Raw genomic sequence first — 24,802 nt, 5'->3', positions numbered from 1 at the left:
CTGGTAAAATCCTTCTGTTTTTAAGTTCTAATCCTATTATCTTAAAATGTAAACTGTGGGAGTGGGTTTGGTAAAATTTTTACAACCTTGAGACATTCTTATGATTCATTGTAATAGCTAATTTAAAAACTATGTAACTCCCTTGCTAACACTAGCGAGGGGGCCACTCTCTGTCCCCCATCCGATGTCTGTCTTTGCATCCGATGTGATGTCAGAAGCTTTCTCTGTCCCTTTTCTTACTTTAATAAAACTCTGCTACACAAACGATCTTGAGTGATCAAGCCTGGTCTCTGGTCCTAAAGCTAAATCTTCTTCAGAGATCATGAATCTCACACCGTTCACGGTAAGTTATCACAATGAACAAGTGGAGTTTGAAATTAAAAACAATACCATCTACATAAGAATTCTCCCCCACAAGTTAAATTCTTAGGTATAAATCTAATAAAATATATATAGAACTGTATAAGGAAAATTTAAAAAGTAATAAAAGAACTGAATAAATGTAGAGATTCTCCATGTTCATGGATAGGAAACTCAATATTGTTTTGAGTTCTTCCCAACTTGATCTAAAGACTCAACACAATTGCAACCAAAATCTTCAAGTTATTTTTGGATACTGACAATATAATTATAAAATCTATATGGAGAGGCAGAAGACCCAGAATAACCAAGGAATACTGGAGGAGATGAACAATGACTTATCAGTTCATCATGTTCAGCTTCAAGACTTACTATCAAGCTATAACAATTAAGACAATGTGATATTGGTAAAAGAATAGAAAAATATATCGATGGAAGTGAACAGAGAACCCAGAAATAGATCCACTTAGATACGGTCAACTGATCTTTGGCAAACGAGCAAAGGTAATACAATAATGCAAGAGTGGTCTCACTCAACAAATGGTGCTAGTTAACTGGACATCCGCATACAAAAAAGTGAATCTAGATACAAATCTTAACAATCAAGGTTTTCTCAATTCAGAAAATTAACTTAAATAAGAACTTGACCTAAATGTAAAATACAAAACTAATAAAGCTCCTAGAAGGTAACATAAGAGAAAACATAGGTGACCTTGAGTTCTGTGGTGACTTTATAGAAACAACATCAAAGGTGTGATCCATGAAAGAAATAACTGATAAACTGGACTTCACTAAAATTAAAACTTTCTACTCTGAGAAAGACAATGTCAAAAAAATAAGAAAAGTCAAGAAAACAAAGAAGTACTCGAAAGAGACACATCTGATAAGGACTGTTATCTAACCTATACAAAGAACTCTTAAAACTTAACAATAAGAAAATAAACAACTCTATTAAAAAACGGGCCAAAGACCTGAAAAGACACCTCACCAAAGAAGATATAAGGATGGCAAATGAGCACATGAAAGGATGTCTATATAATATGTCATTGGAGAAATGCAAAATAAAACGAGATACGCCACACACCTATGAGAATGGCCACAACTCTGAACACCGATAACATCAGATGCTGATGAGGGTGCAGAGTGACAGGAACTCGTACTCACTGCTGGTGAGAATGCAATACGGTTGAGCCACACCATTATCAAGATGAAGGCCAAGCTCCCCTCTATGGCTGACAAGAGTCCTCCGAACCTGGCCCTAGCTTCTCTCTCCACTCTTGCCTCTTCCTCCCACACTTCTGCTTTACTGAGCCACATATCTTAACACTAGTCCTTCACGAGTGCACTTCTTTCTGACAAGAATACCATTCTGTTCTCTCCAACAAGCTAGCTCCTGCACTTATACTTCCCAAGGAACATGTATCTGAGTTAAGCGCTCCCTTTCACAAAAATCTTGCCTTCCCTCATACAAGTACCTTCTCACACTACATCATATCATCTACTTACTTGTCTGTACCCCACCTAGACTTCAGTTCACAAACACAGAGTCCATATTGATCTAATTTTCCTAACACGTTCCCATCTTGGCATATAAATGTTGCTCAAGAACCATTTGCTTAATGAATGATATAAGCTTAGGAGATTCAGAAACATGATAAGTCAGAAAGAAAATGATGAAGCTGAAGAAAATGGCAAGACACCCAGAGAGATGTTCTGTACACAGCTGAAAAAATGGAGCTGGAGTTGGGTTGAGAAGGGTGGGTTAAGGATACGGAAAATGTAAGACAGGAGGAATACAGACCGAAAAACTAAGCCAAGGATTGATAAAAGAAACTGATGGGGTAAAAGAAAGATGAGAAACAAGTAGAAAATAGAAAAGGAATCACTGGAAATGTAAGAGGAACGAAACAGTAGTCATGTAGAAGCTAAAAAACACCACTTAAGAATGAAAATAGGAACCTGAGTCAAAGGCTAAAGTGAGGTTAAGGAAGATGGAGGGAGTTTCTCCATGAGCTGTAAGGACCAGGCCTGTTTCACTCATCTAGGACACAACAGAGTGTCCAGCACACATGGGAAATTAATAAAAATCTGTTGAATTACAGAGTAAATGACAACTTTTCAACAGCTATCCTGTAGATTAGAATGAGCCTAAATTATATCTGCTCAGAGATCTTGTCCTTAAATACTCACTAGTCAACACTTATTTTACAATTAAATAAAACTTCTACCTAATCCTTTGACTTAATCTTAGTATATTCTTTTTAATATTACTTATCTGTCCACATCCTTTTATTTTTCCCACCTAACTAGAAAGTGTCAGTACAAGAGGGTTGTCGACTTGGGAGAGCATTGACGAAAGAGCTGCTCATGCCTCAGCATCTAACCAGCATTGTATATGACTTGTTCCTCAAACTAGATCATTCCTACTGGTCCTGTAACCCTGACATTAGAAAGTAATGTAATTTAGGCAGCTTAAGTGGTGAACAGATCAGATTCTCCTCACTGTAAAGTCATTAAACAAACCTAAAATCAATCAAAAAAAAAAAAATAACCCTGCCAACATAATAAATCATCTTAATAATTTAGAGCATGTATGAGAAGATTCATAAAACAATGACTGTAGCACAGATTATTAAGCCTGAGCAATTTACTGATGCAAAGGTTTAAGAGAACACAGACATCATAGGATGATACACTTATACTTATCTAAAGGAAGCAGAAGGAAGGATAACAGGGGAGAAAGAAAGAGTATTAACATCTGACATAGTGGATAGGGGTACAGGAGGCAGCAGAGACAGGCTGTGAGCATGAGCGGAAAGAGAAAGGCCATCGTGGCTGCTGAGGACGTGGAGTGAACATGCTGACATGAAGCTGAGAGCCAGTGAGTGCACTGACGCAGACGGACTCCACGTTTCAACAGGTCAGGTCTTGAGGAGTCTTGAACAATAAGCAGGAGGGAAATAAGAGAAATCAGGGGGTTTAGAATACAGAATAATGTTTGGAAGGGCTAAGGGACGCATGCCTGCAGGGTAAAGACTAGAGAGAGACTATAAACGAATGAACACGAATGAATGCTGGTGCCTGGAGAATGCCATGTTTTATACGCGACAGTAACCATGCTGCTGCTGCTAAGTCGCTTCAGTCGTGTCCGACTCTGTGCGACCCCATAGACAGCAGCCCACCAGGCTCCCCCGTCCCTGGGATTCTCCAGGCAAGAACACTCGAGCAGGTTGCCATTTCCTTCTCCAAGGCATGAAAGTGAAAAGTGAAAGTGAAGTCACTCAGTCGTGTCCAGCTCATAGCAACCCCATGGACTGCAGCCTACCAGGCTCCTCCGTCCATGGGAGTTTCCAGGCAAGAGTACTGCAGTGGGGTGCCATTGACTGTGCTAGCATTCTATGAAAAAGACTCAAGAGAAAATGCTTTTTTTTTGGTTAACTCATGTTATAAACAAAAGGAGGGAAAAATGAGTTGCCAACTGAAAAATATTTAAGCTAATCAAGAGTGAGCAAACAGTGGGGCAGCCACACAGCTGGCCAAGTAACTTACCTGGTCGTACCCATAAGGCCTCTGCTGCGGTGGCTGTGGGGGTCCAGGCTGTGCCGGTCTGTAACCCCCATACTGCTGACCTTGTCCCTGTGGGTAGTTAGGATACTGAGGACCTGGGCCACCCTGTGAAGGACCTGCAAAATAATTAACACAAATAAAACCCCAGAAGAAAATACAGCAAGTTCCTAGAATTCTAGAAAGGGTTTAGAATTAGATGTTACTATGCTCTCATTTTTAAACTCAAAAGAATAGTTTGCTATCTTGATTCTTCTCAAATGCTTTTTGAAATAAATTCCAAAATTTATAAGTAAAAATACTGTTAGGTTCAAGAAGGAGGGGACATAGGTATACTTATGACTGATTCATGCTGACATTTGGCAGAAGCCAACACAATATTACAGAGAAATTATCCTTCAATTAAAAATAAATTATAAAAAAATACTATAAGTTGTAAAGCACACGAACTCCATGATGTTAAGGAAACTTATCTGTATTTCTATTAGAAAGTTAACCAGTATAAGCAAGGGGTAAAAGAAAAAAAGCAAGCAGCAGACTCAAATTAAAGTACTGAAGAAATTTCTAATTAAAGTTTGGAAATCAGTGATAGTTGCAGCTGTATAACTCAACATTTACACTTGCAATCACTGGAAGAATCACAAAGAATGACTTTACATGTAAATTCCAGATTTACATTCACAATCACCAAAAGAAAGCTTTATGCTCTACACTGACAAACACTGACAAACAGAAACTAAAGAAGACTTGAAGAGCCACAGATTGCATGTGAAAAAGCACGATTCAAAAGTTACACTCTGTACCCATCACCTTTAACACTTAACATACATTAAGTGAATGATTTCAATGTCCAGTGAGAGACAAGGGACTAATTTGGCTTGCCAAACAAATATGTTTATTTCGTAAATTCTACTACTGTCTATTGTCAAGAATGCTTTATAAAGCATAAGCTGAAATACTTTCCTGCTTAAAAGTTTTCAATCACAGCCATTCAAAACCTATCATAGAAAACACTGATTATAGAGGAATGTCAAGAGAGTAAATTTTCAAGCTGAAATAAATTCCATCAGTCTACTATTTTGACTATGTAATTATTATGCACCCAATTATTAAAACTAAATTTTCTATTAGAATGAAGTTTGACAACTAAAACCTACAGATAAGCAAAGTGGGAACATTTCCATGAGGGTACCCAATGTCAGACAGAAAAGCATTTAACCACTTAAACCCAGATTACTAAATTTCTTTTACTCTCTCTTTCCACTGAAAATATTTCTCTTAACTCAATAAACTTGCCTGACTGATCCATGTAACATTTGTTTTCATACAAACACAATAAAACCAGAATACTCTATTTATTCAACGTACAAAATGTCCAATGGTCATGAAATGGAAATGCCATTTGAGAATAGTAAGAATATCCCTTCAAAAAGACAAGAAATACATGGAATATTTCTAAAGTCATATTTGGAATTACGGAACCAGAACTGATCAACGAGGGGAAAATACCTAACTTCCAATACTTGACTGAAATTTCAGTGCTTATTGGTAAAGGTGCAAGAGAATTTTAGCCTGATTCTGGTTCTCAGATTTGCTATCACAGATGGAAAGAGGTGCCCATAATAACAGCAGAGTTTAAATCAATGAATAAAAAGAGTAAGACGTTGTTGTTTTCAGTCACTAAGTTAGGTCTGACTCTTTGTGACCCCATGGACTGCAGCATGCCAGTCCCCTACTATCTCCCAGTTTGCTCACATTCATTGAGTCAGTGATGGTATCCAACAATCTAATTTCCTGTTGCCCCCTTCTCCTTTCGCCTTCAATCTTTCCCAGCATCAGAGTCTTGTCTAATGAGTCAGCTCTTAGTATCAGGTGGCCAAAGTATTGGAGCTTCAACATCAGTCCTTCCAATGAATATTCAGGGTTGATTTTTTAGGATTGACTGGTCTGATCTTGCAGTCCAAGGAGTCATCTCCAGCACCACAGTTCGAAAGCATCGATTTTTTAGTGCTCAGCCTTCTTTATGGTCCAACTCTCACATCTGTACACAACTACTGGAAAAACGATATTTTCAACTATACCGACGTTTGTCGGCAAAGTGCTATCTCTGGGTTTTTTTTTTTTTTTTTTATATCTCTGGTTTTTAACACACTGTCTAGGTTTGTCATAGCTTTCCTTCTAAGGAGCAAGTGTATTTTTATTTCACGGCTGCAGTCACCATTCACAGTGATTTTGGAGGCCAAGAAAATAAAATCTGTCACTGCTTCTACTTTTCCCCTTCTATTTGCCGTGAAGTGATGGGACCAGACGCCAAGATCTTAGTTTTTTTTTAATGTTGAGTTTCAAGCCAGCTTTTCATTTTCCCCTTTCACCCTCATCGAGAAGCTTTTTAGTTCTTCTTCACTTTTTGCCATTAGAGTGGTATCATCAGCGTATCTGAGGGTTGTTGATATTTCTCCTGGCAATCTTGATTCCAGCTTGTGATTCATCTAGTCCTACATTTTGCATATAAGCTAAATAAGCAGAGTGATAATATACAGCCTTGAAGTACTCCTTTCCCAACTGTGAACAGGTCATTCTATGTCCGGTTCTAACTGTTGCTTCTTGACCCACATACAGGTTTCTCAGGAGACAGCTAAGGTGATCTGGCATTCTCATATCTTTTAAGAATTTTCCAGTTTGTTACAATCCACAAAAGGCTTCAGCATAGTCAGTGAAGCAGAAGTAGATGATTTTCTGGAATTCTCTTGCTTTCTCCATGATCATACAAATGTTGACAATTTGATCTCTGGTTCCTCTGCCTCTTTGAAAACCATCTTCTGCATCTGGAAGTTCTCAGTTCACATACTGCTGAAGCCTAGCTTGAAGGATTTTGCACATATCCTTGCTAGAATGTGAAATGAGCACAATTAGATGATAGTTTGGACATTCTTCTTTCATTCAATGGAATGAAAATTGACCTTTTCTAGTCCTGTGGCTACTGCTGAGTTTTCCAAAGTTGCTGACATATTGAGTGCAGCATTTTAACAACATCATCTTTTAAGATTTTAAATAGCTCAGCTGGAATTTCATCACCTCCACTAGCTTTATTCATAGTAATGCTTTATAAGGCTCACTTGACTTCACATTCCAGGATGGCTCTAAGTGAGTGACCACACCATGGTAGTTATCTGGGTAATTAAGACCGTTTTTGTATAATTCTTCTGTGTATTCTTGCTACCTCTTCTTAGTCTCTTCTGCTTCTGTTAGGTCCTTACCACCTCTGTCCTTTATTGTGTACATCCCTGCATAAATGCCCCGTTAGCTCCAATTTTCTTGAAGAGAACTCTAGTCTTTCCCCTTCAATTATTTTCCTTTATTTCTCTGCATTGTTCATTTAAGAAGGGCTTTTAATCTCTCTTTGCTAGTCTCTGGAACTCTGCATTCAGTTGAGTATATGTTTCCCTTTCTGCCTTTGCGTTTCACTTCTCTTCCTTCCTCAGCTATTTGTAAAGCCCCTTCAGACAACTACTTTGCCTTCTTGCATTTCTTTTTCTTTGGGATAGTTTTGGTCACTGCCTCTTGTACAACATTACAAACCTCTGTCCATAGCTCTTCAGATACTCTACCAGATCTAATCCCTTGAATCTATTTGTCACCTCCCCTGTATAATCATAAGGGATTTGATTGAGGTCATACCTGAATGGCCTGGTGGTTTTCCCTACTTTCTTCAATTTAAGCCTGAATTTTGCAATAGGGAGCTAGCTCATGATCTGAACCACAGTCATTTAGACATATTGACGTAAAAAAAAAAAGACCCTGTTAGCAAAAGATGATATCTAATTAAGCAGCTATATCTCCTATCATAGGAACTATATTTTCCTATATCTCAAGTAGTCATAGATAATTAAGACTGATATTTCAGACTGATATATCAGGTCTGTATCATTCCCCACTCCCTATCTAATAGATAGCCAACTAGTAAATATTACAGTGAGAATATAATAAGAAAAAATGGCTATACTTCCTCCAAACTCTGTAAGATACATACCTGCAATAAACCTACCCCCATGGAAAATACACTGCTATTTTAAAAGGGCATGACAAAAACATTTTCTCTAGACATTCCAAATGGACCTCATTTGTACACTAAAGGATCAATGTTACTTTTCATGGTAACAGTCATTAGTTTTGGAAACGAATTTGCCAAGCAGATTATGTAGATACTGTTAGTAATCACCCAACTCATCAGTTTTCTAAGCACATGCAAAGCTACTGGCTGGTCATGAATGCCAAACAGGTTTAGGAATTGATTAATTAATGAATTCATTTCAAATGACTTTCTATACCTTACCTGTGGTCAATGAGCCATCTCCAGTTTTTGCTTTCTCTTAAACAGACTACTAGTTTTAAGAACATTTTAAAGAGACACTCCATGAGCAAACTGAGCTAAAGCTATGAATTTTCAAATGAACATTTAAATATCCACTTCCACATTTTGGGGGGAGGGACAAAGTTAAAACTTCCAGAAGCAATTACCATAGCCCTGCTGCTGTCCTGGGTAGCCTTGCTGCCCTGGGTACTGCTGCTGGGGTGGGTAGCCCTGCTGGGGAGGTGGTCCTTGGTAGGCATCTTGCTGTTGGCCATACTGTGAATTTCCTACATGATAATTGGAGAAGAGGACAAAAAGAAAATACTGAGGAGTTTGCTTAATTAACTTTTTTCCTCTAAGATGCATAGCCAACAACACAAGAACAAAATTAAATGCTATATTGATTTTTAAAAGTTAACAAAACAAAGAAAAAACTCAAACCAAACAGAAGGATTTCGGCCAAACAAACTGCAGTTAAAGCCAATTTTGCAAGGTTGAACTGCAGCATTTTCAGCGTCTCTGCCATACGAGCATTACATTTACTGGAACATCACAGTCATAAGATCATGACTATGCTAAATAAAATAAAAAAGACAAAAATTAAAGACAGCTACAAGAGCACACACTAGCTACACAAGATCAGCAAGCTGTTTCCTAGAGGCACTAAACTTATATGTAAAATTATACATATGTGAACACACAACAAGAAAAAAAAAATTGGATTGATGGATTTATGTTCAAATAGAAAATTTCCACCGGGGAAAAAAATTATTTTAAAATGTTTTAGTCTTTTTATGGTTGTTAGAAATGGCAAGTCATGGTTATACATTTTAAATATTTGTAAGAAAATTATTCTGATTGTTCTAGGCTCCCTGGAACTTTCAAGACAGCCAGCAACTAGTATTCTACGAGAGCTTTGCGTGGGTAGAAGTTGTCTTATGCAAGAATTTTTGTTCCTGTAGAAGGGGATATATATGTGTATGTGTGTGAAGGTATATAGATACCTCCTTCGTAGTAATGTTGTGAGGAATCCTCATAAGGCCTATCGTAGCCTTGTTCAGGATACGACGGTTGCTGATAACCGTAATCATTATGACCTACATCAATTCGACAAGAGACAGGAAGAAACGTTAATGGCCACTGAGTGAAAACCCTAAATATATTTATACTTTCAGATAAAACTGAAAAAAAAGAAAAAGAAATGGAAATACATAAAAAATAATTTCAATTGCATTAGCCAAATATTTACCAAATGTGATTGCTTTCATATTGAGATAACGTGCATTTTCTTTTTAAAGCAAAAAACAGTTTTAGAAACATTACATTTAGTCTTAACTCTGATAATCCTCATCAAGGAGGGGAAAAAAAACTCTATCTTCCATTTTTTTTAAAAAAAGAAAAGGAAAGCATTTAGGCCTTTCACATGTAAATAACCTGAATTAAATTAGAATAAGCAAAGGAAGCAATTATCATATTTTGTCAAACACCTGTTCTGCTGGTCGCCAATTCCACAGCATATGCTAAAACAATGCAAAATATAAAAGAGCTCATAAGTTTTTTTCCCCCTAAAAGAAACTTAAATATTTCACATTCTGTATTAACTTCCTTGAAGTATTTGTATCTCAAAGTATTTTCAGATGCAAAAATATATTGCTTAATGCTGACATTCTAGGAGCCTTTAGAAAATATTTCTAGAGTATCATAAACATACACCTTCATAAAATTAATACTGTGTTAAGTGCCAGAGCACACTTTTAATTTTAAGGCACAATAAGTTACACCTGCAAGATGACTAGGCTTAGTCCTTTTAACTTATTTGCTCAAAGAAATTGTGGGAAAAAACCTTTCCGTTAGCTAAAATCTGAACTAAATTTTAGAAGAATACCTAATTAAGGAAGGAAGAATATAGTTATGAATAAATATAATACTCATAACTCTAGTATTTCAGTGTTTCCAAACCACCTCCTAAGTATCTACATTATAGATTGGCAACCTACAGCCTGTAGTCTAAATAGAGCCAGTGGCTTGTTTTTGCAAATTAAGTTTCACTGGAACAGTCATACCCATTCATATTTTCTATAGCTGTTTTCATGCTACCACAAAAGTTTAGTAGTTGAGACCAAGACCATAGGACTTGCAAAGACTAAAATATTTACTCCCTTGCCCTTTACAGAAAAAAGTTTGCTGGTCCTTATCTACATATTTACTGGCATAAGTATCTAAACGTAGTAAGAAAACATCCAATGCTGTTCAAGAAAACTGACTGTTGCTATAAATGAAATACTCTATGTAAATATCAGAAAAATATATTAATACACATTTATGTAAAAATGATATACAGCTTAAATTTTTAAATTCCATTGTACAATAAAAGAATTATTTATAGCAACCTTAAAGTTCTGCTATTTATAAGAACAACATATCTATTTTGAATAGAAAGTTCATATTTATAACAATATAAATTTCATGTTTCACGAAATACTCAGTAACAGAATAACGGTGTTAAATTCACCTCAATTACTTAAAATGTATTTTAAAAATTAAACAAGACTATCATTTATTTTCAGCAGACTATACCTAATGTGTTTAGCAACCTAGATTTCATTTCTTTAAAATATCTATAGTATATAAATGTAACTAAAGTTTTTCAAGGAAAAAAAAGTTAAAACAATGTCTACATGTGAAAGGAAAACAAAAGAACTCCAACATTCTAAATAACTGAGGGCAAGTAAGAGATTTTTTAAAAAATATTTTCTAACCAAAATTATCCATATGTATCACTACCACTAAGAAACACATATTTTGTGTGCAAAATTCTATAAGGCGTGTTTGTTCTGCCTATATAAGCAGAATCTCTGCAGGAAAAAAACAATGTCCTTATACCACTTAGGATTTATACACTGACAGAAAGTGGCAGACAAAATGCTTTTTTAAATACACCAAGTCATATCCTCCTGCTAGCTTACATTAGCTTCTAGTCAAATGGTCTCAACATTTCAGCTTCAAGTTCTTAGTTTCTCCAAGTTTGTTAAGTAGTTTTACCTAATTACATCAAGGGAGCTTAATATAAATGAAGATTTTGGCAAATCCTTCCAAACAAGATAGATCATTTTGTAATGTAAACAGCCACCTCTATATGATCAATTTTATATGTCTGGATTATTTTTTCTTCAATATTGTATCATAAAATTTTCAAGCATACAAGAAAACAAAGAACTGTATGATGACAGTCTACTTGTAAACTTGGCTTACTACTAAACACAGTACATCTTTTACTGACCATTTTTTCGTAAGCTACCTTCTCGTTAAAAAATAAAATTACCATTAAACTAAATAACTAGAGTTAAAATCTGATTTTCAAATGCCTTTCTATTCTACTAACTCTATATAAATAGCTATATTATGGATACAATTTAGCCTCCAAAATTTTTCTCAAATGCAAATGATAACATATATAAACCATAGTTCTTTGAGACGTATGTAATATTAACTAACAGGATAAAATTTGGTAGAATACTCAAGAACTATATTCTCTTTGTATTTATACAATGAATAAAAGTAAATCAACAGTTGAACTTTATGATGTATGAATTACCTCAATAAAGCTGTTTCTTAAAAAAGCAAATCAGTAACACTTGCTTTGGTTCAAATGAACAATTCCAGATATAAAAGGATCTTCTTTTACATAAGATAGGATTCCAATGATAGAACATGTTGCCTGACGATACGAATATGGAATAACCAAGCAAAATATACTTTAAAATAGGTTATAAATTAATGCCACAATTGATGCTTTAGATTACTGAAGTGTTTCTAAATTTGGAAGAAACACAGTGTTAGTTTTTTCATTCTCATTACAGTGTTTTGAGTAGCTAGCTACATTAATACTGGGCAGGGATAGAAAACGGGAAAGTTAACATTAGGAGAGATTACCATCAGGGTAATATTGCTGGTTCATGCCTTCTGGAGGACCTTGTCCACCATGACTGTATTGGTCCCCATAATAGTCTTCCTGGCCTGAGTACTGCTGTGGTGGGCCTGAAAAACCACAACCAGTCAAGATGTAAATAGTTTGTTCTCTGTGTCATCAAAGGCATTCGGTCTAATCTGATGTTATGACAGATTATTTCTCAGCCGTAGATCCCCCTCCCATGCTCTGGCATCTCAGACACTTCTGACTTTTCTTATACACACACATGCATGAAACACCCAGCAACAACACACACCACATTTCACAGAAATCAATGTTAAGACCATACATGCAATATCAAACAATACCAACTCAAAAAACATAAACACTACCTTCCTAAAAAGAGATTCAAACTGGCAGAAAATTAATTTCCTGATATTAGGGCAGTTTGAAACAAATTAGGGTTTGTTTCTGATCATACATTTAGTAATTTCTCAAAAATAAAATGGTGTTTTCTGCTGTAAATTTAGTGAGCTTATAATAATTTGATGACACAACCTTTTCCCAGAAAAGAATAAACAAAACCATAAACCAGGGAGTTCATATCCACTTTTCGTGACCCTCTGTACCTACTATACCCATTACCTTTTAAGAAAAATAATAAAATATGATTTTCAAAATCAAGAAAGAAAAGGCTCTAACTTGGCCTATATGAAAAGTTCATTAAAATGGAAAGCCTTTCGAGCACTGTGAGAATTTCTCCCCGTGGAGGCGTACCCTGTTGAGGTGGTCTATAGGGGGGGATCTGCCTCTGACCCAGCATGTGATTGCCTTGGTTAACTTGACTCATCATCCCCATTGGTGGCTGCTGGCCTTGGTAATGCTGCCCGCCTCCCTGGGGCATGTTGTACTGTTGAGAAGGAGGCTGCTGGTGCATCACTGGACCTGAAAACAGACAAAACATTACACACATAATTGCTGGCACATAACTTCAACATCTTAAGAGAAATACAAACTTCTTGTATTGTCATATAATCCCTCAACTAGGTAATTTATTGCAAGATAAACTGACTTCAAGTAACATAAGCAAATCTTTTAACTACAGTTCACGTGCCTAAAATAATCTGCAAACTAGGAAAAACAAGCAATCCACAGTTTGATTTGAATTCCACTGGAGGAATGTTATACCAATTTCTTAAAAAACAGAGTGGTTATAATATATGAACTTGCTAAATGCATATATTTTTCATTATGTACTATGTAATATTTATCCAGACAACCTTTCCAGAAAAGACAGAATCTTGTGCTACATAAGAAAATATCTCAAAACAAAAAAAAAAACACAAAAATCACACAGCAAATGAGTATTTAAACAGAGGGAAAGAAATCTAATTCCTGGGTATGTCTTTTTCCTTTTTCAATGCCCAATCATTATGTAACAGTAGACAGGGAATCTACAAATGCATTTATAAATGTACTATTTATATCAGTGGAATTTCATACACAATTTTAAAACAAAAACCTAAGGGTCTTCTATTTTTCAACTTTGTGAATATGCGTGTTCAGTCATGTCCGACTCTTTGTGACCCCCATGGACTGCAGTCTGCCAGGCTCCTCTGTCCATGCAAAAATTTTCCAGGCAAAAATACTGGAGCAGGTTGCCATTTCCTTCTCCAGGGGGTCTACCTGACCCAGGGATCGAACTCTCTATCTCTTGCATCTCCTGCACTGGCAGGATGGTTCTTTACCAGTTGAGCCACCAGGAAGTTTTTTCAACTTTAAGATTTATAAACTAAAACAGTCTTCCTGAAATCAAAGGGCTATAAATGCTTAATAACCTCTAACACACACAGTCAAAAAAACACGTAGGCAGAGAATTACAATAAGCCATAGACTTAGAAATCAGAACTGCACAGTTTCCGGAGTGAGCAATATCCAGATAGTGGAACAACCACTGCTACAGTATCATCACACTGGCAACAGTAAAAATGTACCACATGATATAATCAACAACAGCCATGAAGTTCCCTGTTGCCATCTAACAAAGTAGGTGGCTCCTCAGAGGTTCACTGGGCTAAGTTAAGGTATGTAGAGCTCATCATTTGAACATTACAACCATCACTGCCTGAGAAGCATGTATGAGTTGTCTCCTAATTTCCTGCTTAAATAGCTAGATGCCCCACCCCGCCTTCACTGACTTGGGGAAAGAATTAGAAAAGTTTTACAGGAAAAATTGTCCAGATGAGCCAAAAGCTCACAATTTACATAAAAAATTAAAAACACAACACACCCACCTCTTTAAATATATTTCTGACTAACAACAGCAGGAACAACAATGTGAGCAAAGAGAATTCACTCTTTTCCAATATGAAGAACTGGCTATCTAAAGAAGTACTCTATTAGAGCGAAAAATTTTTTTTCTCCTATTTGCCTTCTTCTATTCTACTTCTTTTCAAATTTCTTTTTTCTTCTAATTTTGTCATAAATATAAGTCTTTCAAAGGTTACTCTGGGACTTTGTCTTCAACAAGGAAGTAAACTCAATCACAGGGATAAGACAGCTCAGTAGAGACTGGGAGGGGAAAACGGAACCCGACACAGAACGCACTTGCTACCAGAAGTGCTCTCACGTTTACTTCATGTAAATCACTGACTACCAGAGGTAAGGAGCCTAACTTTCCCATGTTCAGCCAAGAAATCCAAAGATCAAGATTACATAAGCTAATAGACATCAACTGGGAATCAGGCAAAACTCCAGTTAGATTTCAAAGCACATGTATTCCACTATTCTTCACTGCCTCTACTCCAGCTATAGCAAAGTTAGCAGTTCAGAAGCAAATTATGCAATGAAAAAGTTTCAAAGTACTAATTTAATTAAGGGTACAATTATTAAAACATTTTGTATATTGAACACCAGCATTCATAATAGAATAGGCAGCATAATTGACCATTTACAGAATTCATTTCCAGTAAATGAAGGTTTTGCCTTGTCTTTCTTCTTCAACATTGATTAAAGATCTCGTGTTTTAACAGAAGATCACTATAAAATTAAAGCATATAATATGCAGTGGAACCAAAATTAAAGGGGGAAAGAAAGCAAAAACATATCAGTTGGGGGAAAATCCAAAAAGACACAATAATAACAAAGTTCTAAGGTTTGCTATAAAGGAGAAAAGTAATTCTAGTTTAAGCCCTAGATAGAAAAGACCATGCCACTTGTGCTTTATCTTTTGGGACTGTCAGCAGTTCCAATCCCAAAGAGCTCAATTATCACCCTTCTCTTATTTTCTGTCACTTCTCTCCCTCTAAGGATCCACGAATCACTCAAGATCAAGCCTAAAACTGCAGAAAACAGAGCAGGAGAGCACTGCTAGACCATGGCACTTTTCATCTTTTTCCTTGAAGCCTTATCTATTAAAAAACTATGACTTAATTCTGATTGTTTAGGAAGCATATTATTTTTCTTATGATAATGAAATATGTCACACTGACAAATAAATGTGTATTGAGATACTAAGGGACATAAGAACACTAAACTCAAAAGGCTACCCCAAAATAAGTTCTAAAAATCTGTGCTACAGAGTAAAGATTACAAAATGAGTCTATTATAACCATTTTCTACAAAGTGTGACATCACACATTATTATATGCTTAAAGGCTATTTTTTATCTTTCACATAAACCTTTCCGACACTAAGAAGTACTATAAAGGATGATATATACAAAGATCCTACTATCAAATACTCTACAAAAACAATGTCCTATATTTTAATCATATCTTGAGATGCAAAATAATAAAACTCTAAACTCATATTACTAATCTATGAATAATTTTAAAAGATTAAAAATGACAGCTAACAATTAATGAGTACTTATTATGGCCCAGGCATTAAGCTAAGAGCTTTATGTCTATTATTTATCCTCCTCAAACCCGATGAAACAGGTAGTATTGTTGTCAATTTCACTTTACAAGTAAGAAAACTTAAGGCATACAAGCATTAAGACTCTTACCTAACGTTGTATGGCTAGGAAATGGTGAGAAATCTAAAGCCATGCTCTTAGCCATTATGTGTAACTCTTCTCCAAAGTCAAATCAGACTTCTCCATGTAATATCTCGGAGAAAAACAGTCCTACATAACATTATCACTATAATAATAAAATCCTAGAATACAGTAAGTTTCTTCTTTTCATCTATTATGTCTGTGTTATAGTAAGAATGACTACAAAACTGTGTAGATAATATCCACTCCAAGCCCATTTTCTTGTTCATCTGTCATCACCTATTGCTCACATTTTACTACTTGTTCCTTAACCATTCAGTCTCAAACTAAACCATTTATAGCTCTCATTTGAAAGTATTACTAATGGTTTATTTGCAAGAAGAAAATCCCTGTATTTCAGTAAATTCAATTAGCTAACCCACTATCTATTAAAATGCCATTTAAAGTGAATAGGATTCTTTACTTACCTAAAATCTACACCTGCCTTCATCAAGAGTTTTAAGTGGTTCATAAGACATTTAGAAAAAAACATCAAGGGTAAAAGAACAAGAGCTAAGTAAGAAAATCTCAGAAGTTTAGTGAAGTCACTGTTAACCAGTACAAACCGAGCTGCATTTCCTAGCAACCAATGAAGAAACAGAACCATGACAGCTTTTATCTAGTAAAAAGAACAATTTTTAGAGAAATCCCATGAAAGTATTTAAAAAGTACTGAAACATAACGTATCAATAACTTTTGTTATTGTTGTTAAGTTTCTTCAGTAACACAGACCACCCTTCCATGCAGTTCCGTACAGTAACCATTTCTTAAGGCTGTGACTCTGTCCCCAGGGGACTTTCAGTCAAGTTTGGAGGCATTTTTGGTTGTCTCCACAGGTGCTGGGGGTTGCCTACGGCCACCTAGTGGGTACGAGACAGAAATACTGCTAAATATCTCTGCACAGTGCTCGCTTCGGCAGCACATATACTAAAGTTGGAACGATACAGAGAAGATTAGCATGGCCCCTGCGCAAGGATGACACGCAAATTCGTGAAGCGTTCCATATTTTTTTAAAAAAGAAAAAAAATAAAATAAATAAATAAATATCTCTGCACAGGGTAGGCCCCCACAGGAGAGACCAATGTAACTCAACATGTCAATAGTGCTGAGTTAAGAAGTCCTGGATTCTCAAGGGCATAATTCTACATCATAGGCATCTCTACAAACTAGTCTGAGGATTAGATTGTATATTTAGCTTTCTGCTGATTGAAAATTAGGAAAGGGATGTGTTGTGGCTTCATAAATCTGGCAAAGCAAAAAGCTATGCAATTTCTCAGTCAACTCCTCTGAATAGTTTCAACTATACTATATAATAATATTAATTCAAAAACAAAGCCCCTGTAGACTGCATCTACTGTAAACTGAAAGGAATTCCAAAAGCTCTAGATTTATGGGACACAAGTGACAATCTACCGTGAAAGTAAAGGCCCCATCTTGTCCAAACAAAAAGCCATGGAGATGGGCTATATGAGAACATACAGCTTGTGTCAACTCAGCATGAAAGCTGAAAGTTATGAAGCAGCAGGTACAGGAGAGATTGTCCTGCCCAGAAAAACTTCAGATGGAATGGGCTGTATAAACAGGCATGACTTGGAAGATTTGTAAATTTCTAAAATTTACCCCTAGAGATTCTCATTTAGTGGGCATGGGGTGGAGCAGACAAACCTTGTTTTAACAGGTACCCCTGATGATTCTGATGCCGGTGGTCTTAGGATCACACTTTGAGATAAAGACTTCTAACAGAAAAAAGTAAATCAATCATCCCCTTTTATCATAAAAGAAGCGAGATTATGGTTAACACAAAACATTTAAACTGGAGTAAAACAGCATCCCATCAAGTCACCTAGGATGTTAGTTATAAAAGGAAGGCCAAGGAGTATATGTGTTACAAATACATCAAAACCCAGTGAATGAGACACTTAAAATTTATTTCATTGTATGTAAATGTTACCTTATTTAAAAAAAAAAAACTATTAAAAGAAAAAGGAAAACTTTTTTTGTTTGTTTGTTTTTTGTTTTTGTTTTTTTTTTTAAATTTTTTTTATTAGTTGGAAGCTAATTACTTCACAACATTTCAGTGGGTCTTGTCATACATTGATATGAATCAGCCATAGATTTACACTTATTCCCCATCCCGATCCCCCCTCCCATCTCCCTCTCCACCCGATTCCTCTGGGTCTTCCCAGTGCACCAGGCCGGAGCACTTGTCTCATGCATCCCACCTGGGCTGGTGATCTGTTTCACCATAGATAGTATACATGCTGTTCTTTTGAAACATCCCACCCTCACCTTCTCCCACAGAGTTCAAAAGTCTGTTCTGTATTTCTGTGTCTCTTTTTCTGTTTTGCATATAGGGTTATCGTTACCATCTTTCTAAATTCCATATATATGTGTTAGTATGCTGTAATGTTCTTTATCTTTCTGGCTCACTTCACTCTGTATAAGGGGCTCCAGTTTCATCCATCTCATTAGGACTGGTTCAAATGAATTCTTTTTAACGGCTGAGTAATATTCCATGCTGTATATGTACCACAGCTTCCTCATCCATTCATCTGCTGATGGGCATCTAGGTTGCTTCCATGTCCTGGCTATTATAAACAGTGCTGCGATGAACATTGGGGTGCATGTGTCTCTTTCAGATCTGGTTTCCTCAGTGTGTATGCCCAGAAGTGGTATTGCTGGGTCATATGGCAGTTCTATTTCCAGTTTTTTAAGAAATCTCCACACTGTTTTCCATAGTGGCTGTCCTAGTTTGCATTCCCACCAACAGTGTAAGAGGGTTCCCTTTTCTCCACAGCCTCTCCAGCATTTATTGCTTGTAGACTTTTGGATAGCAGCCATCCTGACTGGTGTGTAATGGTACCTCATTGTGGTTTTGATTTGCATTTCTCTAATAATGAGTGATGTTGAGCACCTTTTCATGTGTTTGTTAGCCATCTGTATGTCTTCTTTGGAGAAATGTCTGTTTAGTTCTCTGGCCCATTTTTTGATTGGGTCATTTATTTTTCTGGAATTGAGCTGCAGGAGTTGCTTGTATATTTTTGAGATTAATCCTTTGTCTGTTTCTTCATTTGCTATTATTTTCTCCCAATCTGACGGCTGTCTTTTCACCTTACTTATAGTTTCTTTTGTCGTGCAAAAGCTTTTAAGTTTCATTAGATCCCATTTGTTTAGTTTTGCTTTTATTTCCAATATTCTGGGAGGTGGGTCATAGAGGATCTTGCTGTGATTTATGTCGGAGAGTGTTTTGCCTATGTTCTCCTCTAGGAGTTTTATAGTTTCTGGTCTTACATTTAGATCTTTAATCCATTTTGAGTTTATTTTTGTGTATGGTGTTAGAAAGTGTTCTAGTTTCATTCTTTTGCAAGTGGTTGACCAGTTTTCCCAGCACCACTTGTTAAAGAGGTTGTCTTTTTTCCATTGTATATCCTTGCCTCCTTTGTCAAAGATAAGGTGTCCATAGGTTCGTGGATTTATCTCTGGGCTTTCTATTCTGTTCCATTGGTCTATATTTCTGTCTTTGTGCCAGTACCACACTGTCTTGATGACTGTGGCTTTGTAGTAGAGTCTGAAGTCAGGCAGGTTGATTCCTCCAGTTCCATTCTTCTTTTTCAAGATTACTTTGGCTATTCGAGGTTTTTTGTATTTCCATACAAATTGTGAAATTCTTTGGTCTAGTTCTGTGAAAAATACCGTTGGTAGCTTGATAGGGATTGCATTGAATCTATAGATTGCTTTGGGTAGAATAGCCATTTTGACAATATTGATTCTTCCAATCCATGAACACGGTATGTTTCTCCATCTGTTTGTGTCCTCTTTGATTTCTTTCATCAGTGTTTTATAGTTTTCTATGTATAGGTCTTTTGTTTCTTTAGGTAGATATACTCCTAAGTATTTTATTCTTTTTGTTGCAATGGTGAATGGTATTGTTTCCTTAATTTCTCTTTCTGTTTTTTCATTGTTAGTATATAGGAATGCAAGGGATTTCTGTGTGTTAATTTTATATCCTGCAACTTTACTATATTCATTGATTAGTTCTAGTAATTTTCTGGTAGAGTCTTTAGGGTTTTCTATATAGAGGATCATGTCATCTGCAAACAGTGAGAGTTTCACTTCTTCTTTTCCTATCTGGATTCCTTTTACTTCTTTTTCTGCTCTGATTGCTGTGGCCAAAACTTCCAACACTATGTTGAACAGTAGTGGTGAGAGTGGGCACCCTTGTCTTGTTCCTGATTTCAGGGGAAATGCCTTCAATTTTTCACCATTGAGGGTGATGCTTGCTGTGGGTTTGTCATATATAGCTTTTATTATGTTGAGGTATGTTCCTTCTATTCCTGCTTTTTGGAGAGTTTTAATCATAAATGAGTGTTGAATTTTGTCAAAGGCTTTCTCTGCATCTATTGAGATAATCATATGGTTTTTATCTTTCAATTTGTTAATGTGGTGTATTACATTGATTGATTTGCGGATATTGAAGAATCCTTGCATTCCTGGGATAAAGCCCACTTGGTCGTGGTGTATGATTTTTTTAATATGTTGTTGGATTCTGTTTGCTAGAATTTTGTTAAGGATTTTTGCATCTATGTTCATCAGTGATATTGGCCTGTAGTTTTCTTTTTTTGTGGCATCTTTGTCAGGTTTTGGAATTAGGGTGATGGTGGCCTCATAGAATGAGTTTGGAAGTTTACCTTCTTCTGCAATTTTCTGGAAGAGTTTGAGTAAGGTAGGTGTTAGCTCTTCTCTAAATTTTTGGTAGAATTCAGCTGTGAAGCCATCTGGTCCTGGGCTTTTGTTTGCTGGAAGATTTTTGATTACAGTTTCGATTTCCTTGCCTGTGATGGGTCTGTTAAGATCTTCTATTTCTTCCTGGTTCAGTTTTGGAAAGTTATACTTTTCTAAGAATTTGTCCATTTCATCCAAGTTGTCCATTTTATTGGCATAGAGCTGCTGGTAGTAGTCTCTTATGATCCTTTGTATTTCAGTGTTGTCTGTTGTGATCTCTCCATTTTCATTTCTAATTTTGTTAATTTGGTTCTTCTCTCTTTGTTTCTTAATGAGTCTTGCTAATGGTTTGTCAATTTTGTTTATTTTTTCAAAAAACCAGCTTTTAGCTTTGTTGATTTTTCCTATGGTCTCTTTAGTTTCTATTGCATTTATTTCTGCCTTAATTTTTAAGATTTCTTTCCTTCTGCTAACCCTGGGGTTCTTCATTTCTTCCTTCTGTAATTGCTTTAGGTGTAGAGTTAGGTTATTTATTTGGCTTTTTTCTTGTTTCTTAAGAAAAACGTTTTAAATGTTGTGCTCTAATGCTATGCATACTAAAGTGTTAATGGGCAAAAGTATAATAATATCTGCAAAACACTCGAAAATGCATTTAAAAAGAAGATGCCATTAACAGATGAGTAGAATACAGAGGGCAACGATACAGGTACAATTCCTTGAAGTTTTCTGTATGTTTGAAATTTTACATTAAAAAAAAAAACCCGGGAGAAAAATTTTAAATTAATCCTAAAAGAATATATGAAGACTTCTCAAAACTCAACAGTTAGAAAATAATTCAACTAGAAAATGGGCAAAAGACATGAAGAGACATTTCACTGAAGAGGATATACAGACGGCAAATAGGCACATGAAAAGATGTTCAGCATGGCCAGCCATTGGGGAGATGCAAATTAAGGCCACAATGAGATGTGATCTACTACTCATTTTTAGAACAGCTAAGATTAAAAAAAAATTGACAATACCAAATGCTGGCAAGGATCTGAAGAAAGCAGATCCCACATGCACTATGCTGCTGGGATGGTAAAATGGGAGAGAGACTTTGGTAATCACTTTGGCAGTTTCCAAAAAAACTGAATATATAACTGGTAGTAAACCACTGCATAATAAGAGTAAGTATAACAACCCTGGCTATGATAATTTTTTTTGCCCTTTATATTTATATGATAAAGGTACTGAAAGAAAAATTTCCCACTACTCTAATGTCAAGCTTCTAGATCAGATCATTATCACTTGCAACTTATGAGCTAAATGAATCAAGACTTTCTTAATACTGTTCAAACAAAACTAAAGCCAGAAATAAATTAGGTCTTATAGCTAAAGAAGACAATAGCCAATAAACAGATCTCAAGTTCTCATTTTCACAAAAAAACCCTTGTTCTCATTTGATGTAAATTATACAAATAATTATGGAATTAGGCTTTTTAAATGCATCATCTCACTTAATCTTACTTAAAGAAATTAAGAAAATTAGACAGAGGTCCCATACACAGTACTCATTGGGGCCAAGACTTGGATCCAAGTCTGAAGAATTATATACCATATCTGGAAGTTGTGAAATATATGCTTTAACACAAACATAACAATTTGTGAAAATCCTTACGTTTGAATATGTAATATGTAAGCAAAATGGTGTTAAAATCTGGAAAGCTATAATCACTAAAGCCTGGGAATGAAAAATATGCTGGTTCTATCAAATGTTAACTGTTGGTCCAGAAAGCCTACCACACTACTCAAATTAATTAGACTTTTAAGAAACATCTTTAAGGCACTAACTATGTATCTTTCTGGGTTATTATGTAACATTTGGTTTCAGTTCCCATTCACTGAAAAGACATATCTGCATGCCTACCCCCAGGTTTTGTTCTAGACACCAGGACAAAAGAGGCAAACCTCTGCCTCTTTGGAGCTCTCTGAATTGCAGTGGAGCCAACACTCTCTACGTAAGTGAGTGGATCCAACAAGTAAGAAGGTGATCAACTGTGAACATGAGCCTTACTCCTAAAGTTCAAAGTGACCATCACTGAACTTAATATGGGAAATAGTTAAAATAACACAGGAAGTAGATCGGATTAACTATCTACAACATTGTGCAGCAATTTAAGAAAGAAATTAACATTAAAAACTTGCTAAACCACTCATCTAAAAACAGCTGTCCTTATAAAAGAATATACACTAAATGCTAAATTTAAAAATATTTGCTTTCTCATAAAACTACAACTAAAAGTAGGCACCAACTGCAATGCCACTGTCATGTAAGTTTATTTAACTTACAATTTTTTAATGACCATGAATACAGAAATCAGTAAATTTAATGAGGCCATGTTTGGTATGGTAGGTCTACATGTTTTCACTATATTAGACTTTGCATTAATCTGGTTTGCTATTACTTTTCAATTTTTCAGTAAAAATTTAAAAGCTGCAAACAGCTTTTAGAGAATTAATGACATCCAAAGACATTCCATAATTTCATTGCCAGAAATGATACTTTTACTATAACACTGGAACACAATGTCCCCTTTTATATTGGAACTATGAGTATAAATCATCATGCTGCTTCTCCTTCCTTTTTTAAACAATCAAAATGATAAACAGAAAATGTATAAGATGTCTATCCTTTGAATTAATTTCAATCAGACTCCAAAATACATGACAAAATTTTTAGATGAGTACTTTTTTTCTCCTGAATTTCATTTTCAAAGCAGGGAGGAAAAAAAGAAGGAAAGGAAAGGAAATAAAGGAGAGAGGGTAAAAAACAAAGCCACTTCAAAACTACCAGAATAAAACACATCTAGGTCTTGACCAGCAATGTTCTCTTTAGAAAACTACTATGACATCATCAGATAAAGTACCCAAATATGTCACCTAAATAATAATTATTAACGTGACAAAGGTTAAATAATTGCTATTTGTTTTTAAAACACAATTATCACTGTGCTTTTTCTCCCCTTTGTCATTGGACAGAGATTTAATCTAAGAAATCCCACTATTTCATTGTTAAAAAATAAGGGGTTTTAACATTTTTTTCCTAATAGCTCATGATGTAGAGATATGTATACAGAAATAAGCAGATAGTCAAAAGGCCTCAACGTTTTGAAATCTGAATTAATTCAAAGAACAGCAAATAATATCTCAACAAATAATAACAAAAAATTTTTAAAGTAGAAAACATTTCCTTTTATAGAATATTGGTATTCTTCTAAGCTTTTCTTTATTTTAAAATGTAATCTCCTCTAATTTCTTTCACCTATTTATCAAAACAGAAAGAATTTAATGTAAAACATGTAGCTTATTTGTATAAACCTAAGGAAAGGTTTTATAATAAAATAAATATTAAAACTTCAAATAAAACTTATATCATGCTGAACAAGTTTTTAAAAATCCAACAGGTAACATGTAATTAAAGTATTTTTATAAGGAATTCCAAAATATTTTTATAAGGAATTTAACTGAAAAGTTTTTTATTTGTGATTAAGAAAGCAAGTATTGCTAAAAACTCATATAACTTTCCCTCCTTTTTTCCATGATAATTGTAATCTTCTCTGGTGGTTGTTGATTCTGAAATGTCAAAATTTAACTGAAAAGCTTTATATTTGTCCTGAAGAGATTTTTTAAAACGGCGGTTATTTCCTCACTAACATCCTCTTTTCTCTTTTGAAATGTAGCTTTTATTTCTAAATCAGATCCTCAAAGTCATGTTTTATACAGTCTATTTTCTATTCATAAATTCACAAATTATGAGAACAAAGAAAAAGTAAAATAAACTTCTAAAAGAAGAAAAAACTATACATTGATACAA

The 24,802-nt window shown here is 35.3% G+C and overlaps 1 protein-coding gene and 1 non-coding gene across 8 annotated transcripts in view; one reads left to right on the top strand and one right to left on the bottom strand.

Annotated features, from left to right (window-relative positions):
• Nucleotides 1-24,802, bottom strand: part of SS18 (SS18 subunit of BAF chromatin remodeling complex) — a 71,626-nt gene that overhangs the window by 7,139 nt on the left and 39,685 nt on the right. For 5 of the 7 annotated variants that reach the window (XM_043888958.1, XM_043888960.1, XM_043888962.1 and 2 more), the window contains exons 6-10: nt 12,963-13,130; nt 12,209-12,313; nt 9,280-9,372; nt 8,443-8,562; nt 3,910-4,043 (exon numbers count right to left, since the gene is read on the bottom strand). In XM_043888958.1, coding sequence (XP_043744893.1) covers nt 3,910-4,043; nt 8,443-8,562; nt 9,280-9,372; nt 12,209-12,313; nt 12,963-13,130 — 620 coding nt within the window. The remainder of the gene's footprint in view (nt 1-3,909; nt 4,044-8,442; nt 8,563-9,279; nt 9,373-12,208; nt 12,314-12,962; nt 13,131-24,802) is intronic. The other 2 variants (XM_043888959.1, XM_043888964.1) reach the window with 1 other exon arrangement.
• Nucleotides 17,128-17,234, top strand: LOC122685122. Its single transcript, XR_006338287.1, has one exon. It is a non-coding gene; the product is annotated as a U6 spliceosomal RNA (small nuclear RNA).

This window comes from Cervus elaphus, chromosome 27 (assembly GCF_910594005.1).
Source record: "Cervus elaphus chromosome 27, mCerEla1.1, whole genome shotgun sequence".
NCBI lineage: Eukaryota > Metazoa > Chordata > Mammalia > Artiodactyla > Cervidae > Cervus > Cervus elaphus.
The sequence above is the reverse complement of the archived record's forward strand: the minus strand, read 5'-3'. Positions and strand labels throughout refer to the sequence as shown.